The sequence below is a fragment of the Onychomys torridus genome, chromosome 21, assembly GCF_903995425.1.
Source record: "Onychomys torridus chromosome 21, mOncTor1.1, whole genome shotgun sequence".
Classification (NCBI taxonomy): domain Eukaryota; kingdom Metazoa; phylum Chordata; class Mammalia; order Rodentia; family Cricetidae; genus Onychomys; species Onychomys torridus.
Genome location: NC_050463.1, coordinates 31,238,449 through 31,251,878, shown reverse-complemented (window position 1 = coordinate 31,251,878; position 13,430 = coordinate 31,238,449). Strand labels below are relative to the sequence as shown.

The 13,430-nt window shown below is 45.1% G+C and overlaps 1 protein-coding gene across 1 annotated transcript in view; it reads right to left on the bottom strand.

The window, feature by feature from the left end:
* Alk (ALK receptor tyrosine kinase) overlaps nucleotides 1-13,430 on the bottom strand; it is a 700,596-nt gene that overhangs the window by 322,707 nt on the left and 364,459 nt on the right. The window contains exon 4 of the mRNA XM_036170695.1: nucleotides 2,410-2,611. Within this exon, the coding sequence (XP_036026588.1) occupies nucleotides 2,410-2,611 (202 nt within the window). The remainder of the gene's footprint in view (nucleotides 1-2,409; nucleotides 2,612-13,430) is intronic.

Genomic DNA, 13,430 nt, shown 5'->3' with positions numbered 1-13,430 from the left:
TGTGTGTGTGTAGTATCCAGTTCAGCTAATGCCACTTTCTATTTCTTCTGTCTGTATACATTCTTCCAGCTGTTAAATGGGAAGTCACTTGGCTGTGATGAGCACAGGAAGATACTGAAGCAAATATTTTTGGGTCGTCATCAGAGAGGAGCACTGTCTTCCTGACTCTAAGCCACAAGGACATTGGCACTGCTGTGTGGGAGGTGTTGACATCCCCTCACACTCATCAGTATTGTAGGCGTGTCTCTCAGGGTGATCTCCAACTCCAGCCTCCTAGACATCAGGGATTCTCTGCCTCAACCCACAGAGCCTTAGGGATTCATCTCTTGGAGGCTCAGAGGCTCCAAGGAGCACTCTCTGGTCTCTACCAGGCTGCCTGAGGAGGGAACACTGGGAATGATAAACCAAAATCATCAACCAATGAGGCAGGCCTGTTGTGAGGCTACCACTGACCCTGCCTTCCAATGAATGGAGGCCTTATCCTTTGGCTTTCTGCTGGAAAAGAACCTCAGGCTGAAAAAAGACCTAGTTCCTAAGCCAGGCACTGGTGGCACATGCCTTTAATCCCAGCACTCGGGAGGCAGAGGAAGGCAGATCTCTGTGAGTTTGAGGCCAGCCTGGTCTACAAAGTTCCAGGAAAGGCACAAAGCTACACAGAGAAACCCTGTCTTGAAAAACAAAACAAAACAAAAAAGACCTAGTTCCTGAGAACCACTTGTCCAAAACAATGGAGCAGAACAAGAGGCACAAAGAGGCATTTCAGAAACAAAAAGATGGATGTGAGTCTACCTATGGGATTAGCATCTGTTTTGGTACTATATGTCATTCTTAAATGAATACTGTGTCATGATCATATCCAAGTCCTACTCCTGCACATATCCTTCCCAGATCTCTTCTCTTCTCTTCTCTTCTCTTCTCTTCTCTTCTCTTCTCTTCTCTTCTCTTCTCTCTCTCTCTCTCTCTCTCTCTCTCTCTCTCTCTCTCTCTCTCTCTCTCTCTCTCTTTTCCTCCCCCTCTTCCCCTCCCTCCAGTGAGTCCAGTCCAATTGGTACATACTATATGCACACATGTGGGGCCATCTATTGCAACATGGGGAAACCCACCAGTGGTCATAATCTCAAAGAAAAGTGAATTTTCTTCCCCTAATAACCATCAACTGTAATAACTCCTCAGCCAGGGCTCAGGGTTCAGGGCCCCTCTCCTACCCATGCTGGGATTTTCACTGGCATGGTCTTGCTCAGGTGACCAGTGCTCCTATGAGTTCAGGTCTGTGACATTCTTGCCATGGCTGGTGAAAGAACAAATGCAACTGAGGAATAAAAATAAAGTAATAAGAGATTTCATTCCTGTTGGGTTTGCAGTGGCGTGCAGTTCTTCTAGACACAACTGAATAGAGATAGGTCCTGAGCATGGGATGAGAGAGAGAGAGAGACTTCAAAGAGACTACTGAGGGAATTTCATAGCTTCATTGGAAAAGCAATAGTCAGGATTCCATGTATATACATCATGGGGATAGAAGATGGGAGACAGCCATCAGTCAAGAGGGATTCTTCCCAAGAGCTGTTTTCTTGGGAGGAAAGCAAATCCAAGTATGGTTCTATAATCAGAATTCTTCAAATACAATCCCCACAAAGAGGGATCGTCACCCTCGCTCACCAAAGAGTCATCAAACACATGGCCACTCAGAGCTGAGACCTTGCCATGCTATTTATAAAGTTAGGAAAGGAATGGAGACAAAAAGGAGGCAGACAGCCTAGGTCAAGCAGCTTTCCCATGCCATTCCTGGTAGAGGCATGATGGATCACTGAGCGAGCAAGTCACACTTCCAGAAAGTTTAGCAGATTTCCCTGGTGTCGGCCTCCGGTGACTCCAGGGTTGTACACATCTGGCAAGTTCTAGAACAAAGCTCTCTTCTAATCTCCGTTGGGTTAACACTGGGCTGTGTCCTTGACTAATTCTATTTTTCAGGCTGCATGGTCTCATAGGATCTGCTTGGGTGGCTACACTATTTTGTCTTTTCCCTTCCTTGCACACGTTCTGCTGATAAAACCCATTTTCTGGCATATTAAATTGATTTCATGGCAGCTGTTTAACATTCTCTTTAGCTGTTTGCTCCTTGGCTCCATCTGGACCTCAGGGCATGAATATCTTTAACATCCACACATTAAGTGCCCAGTCTGACAGCTGGTCCTCTGGCCTTTGGAAGGACCACTAGCCAGGGCAGTCTGGGGGACCCACAGATCAAGGCCCAAGGCACTACCTGGGGGATATTAGCAATAATGATTCAATCTGGACCGACCCATTAAAGGACAATTGTGTGTCTTAAGTAGATGTCAGAGTCTGGAAATGTGCATTCCAAAGCCAAATCACCTTCTCAAAAAATCAATTTGGACCTTGGGAAAGACTTACCCATGCTTCCCGGGAGTGGGTACCAGGAGGATCTCTCTTCCAGCTTCATTGTGTGGCAGTAACTGGGCCACGTATCTCCCGGAGGGCTGGAGATGTCTGTGCACTGAGACAGCCAGTGTACAATGCTCACTGCTGCTCCTCATCCACGGGCTCAGAATGGTGTGCTTGGAGTCTGCAGAGGTGTTCAGCAGAAGGAAGGAGCCTGGAAAGAAGAAAGGAGAGCAAGTCTGAAGATAGGTCCAAGCAGGAGGGCAAGAAGCAGTTCTGTGGAAGGTATGAAGGTCAACAGCAGTGAACTCAGAGACACACCCAGCCTATTTGTCCTCTCTCTCAATGTCTTTTTGAAAATAGTCCATCGTGGAGGAGGTGGATGGTGACTAGGGACATGTCCTTGATAATCACTCAGGAGATATCTGAATGAGAATGGCCCCCATAGGCTTATAGACTTGAAGGCTTGGTCACCAGGGAATGGAACTATTTGGAAAGGATTAGGAGGTGTGGTCTTGTTGGAGGAGATGTGCCACTGGAGGTGGGCTTTGAGGTTTTCAAAAGGTCAAGCCAGGTCCAGTGATTATCTCTCTCTCTCTCTTCCTGCTGCCTGCAGATCTGAAGGTAAAATTCTAACCCACTTCTCCAGCACCATGTCAGTCTGCATGTAGCCATGCTCCCTGCCATGATGTAATGGACTAAACTTCTGAAACCGTAAACAAGCCCAATTAAATGCTCTCTGTTTAAAGAGTTGCTGTGGTCATAGTGTCTCTTCACAGCCACAGGACACTAAGACATAAGCTTAGTGTCCCCTACTTAACTGGCTCTATGTCTTTGAATTTTGGGGTGGATTTGTTGGTTCACTTCTGTTTTTATTTATGAAACAGGAATAGAAGCATCTATTTCAAAGGAATTTTCCTTTTGCTTAGTAGCTAAGTGATTTTAGGCAAAACAACAGCTCTCTTAGTGTTTGGGTTTAGAAGGTTTAAAAGGTTTAGCTGAACTCAGTAATCTCCGGAGCTCCATTTGAGATCACAAGTCTCTGAGTCATGTGACTGTGCAACTCATTTCCACAAAGCCAGCCCTAGAAATCCCCATTGGTTGCACACTTGTGCCAGCACTTCCTTCTGGGACAAGCTGGATTCTAGCCGCACAGGCAGGATGACCTACACAAGACACAGACATTCCTGGAGACTGCTGTTTGCATCAAAAGCAGGGCAGTGTTTTATTGTTCCAGGCAGTCCCGGCAATGCAATCCTTTTCCTTGGGGTGCTTCTGACTGAGCTGTTCTACCAGAAGATGCTGCTCCTTTTGCATCAGAGACTTAGTCTCGCGGCCCCTGACTTCCCTTGCGGGAACGAGCTAATGAGGGCTCAGCCTTCTTAAACCACCTCTGGTACTAGCCAAGGTTTCTTTCTGCACAATTCAATTTACCAACCAGGCAAATGGACTAACGGTCTGGGATGAAGGACAGTGGAGAAGGGAGAGCAGAATCCTTACCAGGAGCAATGAGAAAGATGGGGTTGCTCCAAGGACTAGTGACTTGAAACTTGCTAAAAAATAGGTAAAAGTAATTTAGGGTTAAAATAAGGATGGAGTGAGTGTGAGGATGCTCCTGAGCCAGGTGGAGGACATGGAGTCAGTGCTAGAATCTGCACTCTACATCTGTGAAAACATTTCAGATGGCCTATGGGCATTTGAAAAACTGCTCTGTAACTCTCACTACATAATCTATTTCTAACCTTCAATTTACAGTGGAAGTGGGGGGTGTTCTTGTCATGGGCACAGAGCACTAGAAAAGAGATTGGTACCCCAGACTCAGAGCTGGGCATGCCATATAGTACAACCCTCTACTTCTCAAGAGAAGTAGACTATTAACCCAGATGGGGGTACTGATGGGCCCAGAGGTTTTGAAAGTCAGGACCAGCTGCCAGACCTCCAGAATCCCAAGAAGTACCCTCTCCCTGACATCTTCCTTATCATTACACAGAGTCCTTTGTCTAAAAATGTGGCCAGGGAAGCTTTGTCTGAGCATACAGGTCAGGTTCCTAGAGGAGTACTTATGGAGAGGAGGAGCAGATGGGCACGGGGCAGGTCCCTTCCTTCCTTCTTTTATTCTGCCTCCAGATTCCTCTTATTGGCGGATTATTTGAGTCACCATCCCATCACAGGCTCTCCCTTGGGGACACTGGCAGGGACAGAACAGTATCCTGACCAACTCCAAGCCTGGCATAGATAAAGAGCTCTGTGCAAGAGGTATACTCAGGAGTAGAGGTTACCAAGCTGTAACACACAGACTGCAATGGATAAAACACTTTGGGTACCCAGGAAGGAGGCTGTAGGTCCAGGTAAGAAGACCTATAAAGAAAATGATCTTGATTCTAGGGGCTGGAGAGATGGTTCAGCAGTTAGAAACATTTGCTGTTTTTCCAGGGGATCCAGGTTCTGTTCCCAGCACCTACATGGTTGCTCACAATTGTCAATTGTAGTTGGTTTTTCACTCTTTGGGGACCTGCCACCCAGATCCCAAGTAAATACATGGAGACTCATTCTTTGAATGCCTGGCCTTAGCTTGGCTTGTTTCTTGCCAGCTTTTCTTTAATTATCCTGTTTCTCTTTACATTTTGCCTCTGGGCTTTTTACCTTCCTTTATTCTCTCTCTTTATTTGTTTCCTTCTTACTCTGTGGCTGGGCAGCTGGGTGACTGGGTGGCTGGGCAGCTGTGTGACTGGGTGGCTGGGCAGCTGGGTGACTGGGTGGCTGGGTGGCTGGCCCCTGGCGTCCTCCTCTCCTCCTTTTCTCACTTCTTACTCTCTTCCCTAGATTTCTCCTCCTATTTATTCTCTCTGCCTGTCAGTCCCACCTATTTCTCTTTCTTGCCCAGCTATTGGACATCCAGCTCTTTATTAGACCAATCAGGTGTTTTAGTCAGGCAAAGTAACACAGCCTTACAGAGTTAAACAAATGTGACATAAAAGAATGCAACATATCTTTGCATCGTTAAAAAAATATTCCACAGCATAAACGAATGTAACACATCTTTAAGTAATATTCCACAGTGGTCAGTAACTCCAGTTCCAGGGGGTCTGACACCCTCTTCTGACCTCTGATGGCACCAGGTGTGCACTCACACATACATACATATATACATACATACATACATACATACATACATACATACATACATACAGGCTAAGCACCAGACACAGAAAATGAATCAATAGTTTTAAAAAATTAAGACAAGATCTTGGCCCTATATATTTTTGAAAAATATATATTTTATTTTATTTTTAAACTGTGTGTGTGACAGGGAGGAGAAAGGGATAGTGAGGGGAAGGATGGAGGGAGTGAGAGGGAGAGATCAAGAGAGCTGGGTTCAGAGCATGTACTTTTGTGCAGGTGAGGGCAGTGCCCATCGAATCCAGAAGGTTCCAGAGCCCTTGGAGCTGGAGTTACAAGCCATTGTGAGATGCTCCAACAGGTGCTCAGAACTGAGCTCTGCCCTTTTGCAAAAGCAGTCAGTGTTCTCAACTGCTGAGCCATCTCTCCAGTCGCTTGGCCCTGTGTCTTAAAGGGGGAGAAAAACACTGGTAGAAATAGTGTTATATATGTAAAGACAAAAATGTGGAAAAGCATTTGGCTGAGTGTGGTAAATATGGAGAGAAGACAAAGAACAAATATAGGCAAGGAACGTGGCTGCTTGTACCATAGAGAACACTGAATTCCTGGGTGAAGATTTCTGCTGTTATTTTGTGGCTCATAGAGAGCAATATGTTTTGAGCAGGAGAGTGATACAGTAAGAGCGTTGCTTCTAGGGTCCCTTCTGATGGTGTAGGAAGGAAGACCAGTACCAACCACCAAGATCATCCTCCATCACCAGCCCACAATAGGATGGGGTCGTGACTAAAGTCAAGACATCTAGTATGTTGCTATGGTAAGGGAGGATGCAGATTGGTTGCTGGTCTCCAGGAAGGCTGAGGTTTCCCGTGTTAGATTCCTGTGTCTCCATCCAGACTCAGTGAGGGTCCAGGAGAGAATCTCTCTTGACATAGTCTTGCACAGGACTCTTGCGGATACTGTCTAAGGTGAGAATGAAGATGGTCCTATGTCTCATGTATTAATTTCTAGATAAAGGAGAAAGAGTTATGTGCCACCCTGAGACCCTTCACTGATTCCACAGTGGTAGAGAATTGAGCAGGCCGGGCAGTGGTGGTGCACCCCTTTAATCCCAGCACTCGGGAGGCAGAGGCAGGCAGATCTTTGAGAGTTTGAGGCCAGCCTGGTCTACAGAGCAAGATCCAGGAAAGGTGCAAAGCTACACAGAGAAACCCTATCTTGAAAAACCGAGAGAGAGAGAGAGAGAGAGAGAGAGAGAGAGAGAGAGAGAGAGAGAGGGGGAATACTGAGAAAAACAACCAACTAGCTGATTTTGAGCTACAAAAGAAAGAGTGTGGGTGAAAGGAAGGTAGTATCCCCTTTTTTCTGGAAGATGACATGTATGTGAACACAGAGTTGCTGGGGTTTGGATCTGGGGGCATTCCTTCAGCACTGCTCCTCTTGGTGGGTATGAGACACATGGGAAATCCGGCCCTATAATTAGTAACGTGGTACCTCAATAGCAGGGCTTTTTCAAAGCTCACTGGGGGATGGATTCTTTTCTCGGTTCTAATATGAGAGATGATGTTTCTATGAATTTTATTTTGTGCAACTGGACCATCAATAAGAGAGCAGGTTTCAAGTATTTTCATTCTCAATGAAACTCTGTAGCTGAGCACTATCTTTTCATTGGCACTTTCCTCCACCCAAGAGCAAAAGTATATTTCATAAGCTCCTTGGGATGTTGTCTGTATAAATCTTTTAAAGTCAGTGAAGATCTCTCTCTCTCTCTTCCTCCCTCCCTCTCTCTCTCTGTGGTTCCTGTTTATTTTGCTCAGAATAGCTTGGAGCTAAGAGAAGTCTCCTGGGGTCTGGTCTAATTAAGAAGGGAAGCCTGGCCACACATAGGCCTTCACCCAGGGTGGCCACAGGGGCGTAGAGAGGCAGAGGAAAGGGTCTGACCATACAGTGGCTGCCCCCATGTTTCCGTTAGTGTGGGTGGTTGATGCTTTTGTTTGCTTTTCCTCCTCACTAGTATAGGAAGGTGTTGCTCTCCTTTCAACCAACAGGACATAAAACATGAGCTAGAAACCTGAGGTCGTGAACCAACAAGGTTTAAGGTCATGATGTTAGTGGTCAGACCGTCAGTTGTCAATCCAGGCTCTCCTTCTGTCTCCTTATAGGCTTTAGAAAAGTGGTTTAAAGTCTCTAAGTCTTTGGTTTGCTCAAGTTTAATATGGATGCAATCTACCCTAAATACAGCTATTGTGAGTAGGAAATCAAATGGCAGGCACAAGAGACCAGGGCAGTGCCCCACCCACAGTAGACATGTGAGAAATGCCGATGCCCTGATTGAGTATGGTGCCTAAGTTTGGAAGTGTTGTCATTGTTGGTGGCTATTTGTTACTTAAAATATTATTTATTTTATGTGCTTGAGTGTTTTGTCTGCATGTTATTTCTCTGCACCAGAGTGTGCCTAGTGCCCATAGAGGCCAGAGAGGGCATTAGACCCCCGGGGGCTGGAGTTACAGATAGTTATAAGGCACCATGTAGGTACTGAGAACTGAACCTGGGTCCTTTGGAGGAGCAGCTGAGCTCTTAACCGGCTGAGCCGTCTCTCCAGTCCCAGAGGGTTTTTGATCTAGTACTGGACTGGAATTGAATCAATCAGGGGGCCCGAGTTTCAGCCCTATTTCCATCAGGGCTATGCTTTCTTTGTTTATACAATGAAAGGTTGAGTCTTGTCTCTAAGGATCCCTAGAGCTTGAAACTGTCAGTAATTCTATCTGCCTGACTAGAATATTAGTAATCTAAAGGAGCCGAGTCAAGTCTCTAAGCCCCCAAGTCCTGAACACTTCTTCCCTAATTCATCTCTCTGCGGGTTCTACACCAATAGTTTCAGTCAATTGCCCAAGCACACGGTGAACGCTCTGCTGAGGGTAAACTGTGAATCTTGCCCTGCCTTCCTCTCTCCCACTTTACACAAAATCATCCTTAGGAAGGGCCCCTGGGGTAGCACCTTTTGTTTCATGCATCTTACTCAAAGGCTGGCATTACCTCAACCAGTCGGGTACACACAGAATCACAATGGGTACTTAGTAATCTTAGAATATCTAAGTAATAGATACAGGAACAAATAGTGAATGACAACTTATAATAATCATATAATAGTCTCCAAATTCTGCTTCTCCAACCAAGCCCCACCCCCTGGAAAGAATATAAGGATTTCTAATTTCTCTAGATGGCTGCCCACATTGTTCAAACTATGGCCAGAGTATTATTTGTGGGTACAACTGTAATTTTTTTCACATTGAGGATGTTAGAAGAGAGATACCTCTTTTACATTTTCATTTTCCATCTTTTATTTTTATTAGTTCTTTGAGAATTTCACTGTCTGTTTTGATCATATTCACTTTCTCTCCACTCCTCCCAGATTCAATCTCTCTTCTCCCATCATTCAACTTTGTGTCCTCTGTGCTTTTCCTCTGCTTTTTTCTTTCTTTCCTATACAGTCCAATTTGTGTTGCACATATATCGTCTTCAGTTTGTGGTCTTCCACTGGGGCTTTGTCTACTTACCAGGAGCAACACTCTTTAAAATAAAATAAAGTAAAACTGGATCTTCCTTTCCCAGAAGCTATCAGTTGTCAACATCTCCTTAGCTAAGGGTGGGACTTTGTGCCTACCTCCCCTCTGCATGATAGGATGTGGCTTGGCTTGAGCTTGCACAAGCTGTCATAACCACCGAGTTCATGCATGCAGCTTCCCTGCTGTGCTTGGGGGACATTGTTTCCTAGCAGTCATTCAAAGCACCCATCTTACAATCTTTCCATCTTCTCTTCCTCAGTGATCCTGAAGCCTTGGGAAGAGTGTATGTCCCCCTTTAGGGCCAAAAATGCTTTGGTCTTTTATTCTGTAAGCTCTTTCTGGTCACAGGTTTCTGTATTAATCACCGTCCACTGGAAACAAGTTTCTCTGATGAGGCTGAGAGATGGATGACTCTTATTCATTATTGGCTTTTAAATCTTTCTGCCTTTTATTTAATTTTAGGTTAGATCTTGGGCTGTGCTGGAGATCAAGCCTCGGGCCTTGAGTATGTTAGAAGAGCGCTCTACCACAGAGTCACAGCCCTGGTCCTGATTTTCAAAACATCTTCCACTTGTTTGCAACTGCTTAGCTTTCGGACTTTACAAGAGGCTCTTCTTGCTTGTTCTGCAAGCTTGGGACAGTTACCCCTGGAGTGCTGGCTGCCTGCTGGGTCATCAGTCACCTTGTTCCCACTCTTCCTGACTCATCCTATCCCCCTGCCTCCAGGTCAGCTATATTTTTTCTTCACCTTGTCAAGGTTGTGTAGGAACGATTAAGGCTTTTGTGTTCTGTGTACAGGCTGATGCCAAACATCGAAAATCAATAAACAGAACTTTTATGCTGATGAATATTTACTTATTTACTACAGTGACTAAGGATTGTATTTCTAATCTTCTCTCTAGGTCCTAGAAGCTACTGTCCTACAAGGAAACTGCTTCAGGCATCAGCAGGATCAACTGAAGTCTGTGTCTCTGTCTCTGTCTCTGTCTCTGTCTCTCTCTCACACACACACACACACACACACACACAGAGAGAGAGAGAGAGAGAGAGAGAGAGAGAGAGAGAGAGAGAGAGAGGGAAAGAGAGAGAGAGAGAGAGTCACTTGCTAAAGTTCTATCACATTGGAATTATGACTTCTTCATGAAGTTCCCGGGCCCCAGGAATTTAATTGCTTTTTCCCCCTTTAATTTGTTTTATATCTGACTCTGTCTCATCATGTCACTCACACTCCTGCTCTGCTCCCTGCAGTTTTTAAATTCTATCGCTTCATACTTCCTGGGCCTGCAGCACAGCTACAGTTCTGAAATTTCTCTTCACTTGGACTCTGTCAGCTACACTATCTTGTAAAAAAGAAATTGTCTTCAAAAGCTCACACATTCAGATGATATTTACATCCCTTGACCCTCTCTTCAAGGAACTTCTTCAGAAAGAAATTTCCTTGAGTGTCTTTGAGGATTTGACTGGTTTTTATTCCCCATTCATCCTTGAGCAACTGGCAGTGTCCTGGTTCTGGTTTTCATGTGACAAAGTGTGTCTGTGAGACCTGAAGATCTGGCTTTAGAATTTTCTAGAGTCCGTGTGACTGAGAAGAAGGTCAGTGTCTATTCTATTTGTAATTTCTTTGTGCTTTCTTTTTCTCTTTGGGAACTTTTGGGATCCTTTCTTTTTTTCTTTTTAAAAAAGATTTATTTTATTTTTTAATTTTGTGAATGAGTGGGTATACACATGTGAGTGCAGACCCCAGTGGAGGCCAGAGGTGTCAGATTCCTTGGAGGCTGGAGAAATGAGTTAGTGTGGGTCCCAGCACCCATGTCAGGCGGCTCACAACCGCCTGGATCTTTTTTTCAACACCCTTTTTACTCATCCTTTCCTCTAATGTGTCCTGTATCCTTTTTCTTCCTCCCGACAGATTCAGTCCTTCCCAATTCCTTGCTTGTCTTCTGCTCCCGGAGGCTGCCCTGGATCCCCCTAACCAGTTCCTCAGGTACCAGTGCTTTCTTTGCCCCAGAATGGCCTGGTGTTTCCCCTTCCTGACTGGCATCACCCCAGCTTCACAGATCAAAGGCAAGGCCAGTGTCCAAGCACCAGGGAATTTTCTCCTTTAGGAAGAGAAGCGGAAAGTGGTATGCCTCCTGCTCTAGGTGAATTAATTGACTGGGTGGCACTACCCTGTTATACGTCTGATGGATACTTTTCAGGATCTTTCTTAACCTAGAGTTCCCAGATTCTTTTTTTTTTTTTTTAATTATTCATTGTATCCAGATGCACACCTTCATAAGAACTTACTGGTGGCATTATCTGGGCTTTCATCATCATAACAGGTGTGTCTCTATTTCATGCACATGTTTTACTGTTTCTTTAATATTTATTCATCCCACAGTCTAAGTCTTGAGTCCTTATCTTTCAAGTTAATTGTGCCAACTGACTTGTCTCTCTTTCCCGTGCGAGCCCCTCTTCTTCAGACTGCTGTGTTATTTCTATGTGGGGTGATCCTGGATCAGCTCCTCACATTTAGACAGAGACTAGGAAGGCATGTTCATAAGTGGGTCTTGTTCCTCATGTTAGGAGTTGATGTCGAGCATCCGGGGCAGGCCGTTTGAGTCTCTCTCCCCAGTACCACCACTGTGAGCATCAACAGTCTCACTCCACTTTCCTCTCCTTGCAGTTCAGCATCCTACTGTCTTTTTCCCTGGAAGATGCGATTGCCGAGGCATGGGTACCACATGGTCAACACACAGACCTTCTCATTCACCCTTCTTGCCCTTGCCTTCCTCCCAGGGATCTCCTCTTCCCTTTCCTCCTCTCAGCAGGTGTGTGGAGTGCCTCCCTTCCCATACCCTGGGCCATGCAATTCTACTTCCTCCATCCACAGTTTCTATTCGTGCCTAAGGAGCCACCCGTGCCCCCATCTGTGATTCGGAATTTATTCCTCTACTGAACTCTTAATATATAATGGTAGGGAGACCTCAGGAGAGGAGACAGATGTGTGCTCAACACCACACTGAACAAGGAGTCTCTTAATCATATTTGAGTGAGAACATGAGTAAACAAATGCGTGGATAGATGGGTTTCTATCACAATCAATCAAACATGATTCAGGATCATTGGCTAATTGTTCATAGTGCAACAAACTATTAATTCACTGCTGTAAGCTATAATTCATTCAGTGATCATGATGGCAATGCTATTATGTGGGTATTAAGGAACAGTGGAGGTTCCATGGGTTGGGATGTAGGCAGAAGTGGTATATGGTGCATGCAGACCTCACACTGACACATGGCCCCAGAACTGCACCAGGGACTATCACACCAACTCTCAGTGTGCCTTCAAACAACAGCAGCCCTGTGGGGTCTTGATAGGCATTATAAGAAAGTTCTGTGAGCTAAAGAGCCACATGATTCTTGGACTCAAGAAAAGTAACAAGCCCTTCTCCTGAAGGATGTTTCAGAACTCTAAAACGTCAGTAAATGTTGTGTCTCTTCAGGAGTGGAGTACAAAATGGAGCACCATCCGGACTCCTTACACTGCAGAACTCATTTGGTGGTGTGTGCTAGAGAAGCTCTTCTTGAGTATAGTTTCATTCCAGGAAGCATTTGCAGAAAGTAAGAAGGAAAGAAATCACAACAAACAAGAAGGCACAGTGGAGGGGAGTAATCGACTGGCATCTAGGTCTGCATTTCTCTCTACTCATCTCTTATGCCTTCTATGTTTGTGCGAGTCCCAGACCATGTTGCAAATGAGCCCCAAGCTCTTACAGAATATGAATGACTGTGGGGGCCTTCTTTACACTCTATCATTTCTCTTTCCCTGATTACAAAGGCAAGTGAGGCCCAGGCACCTGGCTCCTAATCTTGAAATAATTCTTAGAAGCTTAAGATGGCCCCACGCTGGCTAGGTAGTATTTGGGAGTCTTTTTGTGTGGCTCTATGCATTGGTCAAAGCAGAGTCCCTGTAAGAATTTCCTTATTGTTTATTTTCCCAATCCAAATTCTCCTGCCCTATGTAACCTTGATTTGTGTGTTAAGATATAGAACAGAATTTTAGGAGAGTAAGTAAGGCCATCTTCCACAGGCATGCTTTCCCAAGAGGAGTGTGGCCAACATACAAAGATCTAGAGGCATCTGGAGAACACTTAGTCCAATCATATCCTTACAGCTAGCTCAGTGTGGTACATGGCCATAGCTTCATGCTGTGGAAGGCAATGTTAGGATCCTGCTCCAGCTCACCTTCAGTGGCTTACACTGTTTCCATGTGAAAGATTTTGAATTATCTGTTTCCTTCCTCCACTAGGACTCATATGGATTGTTGTTCTTGACCTTCGTTTGGAATAGAAATACTCTGAAGAGAAAT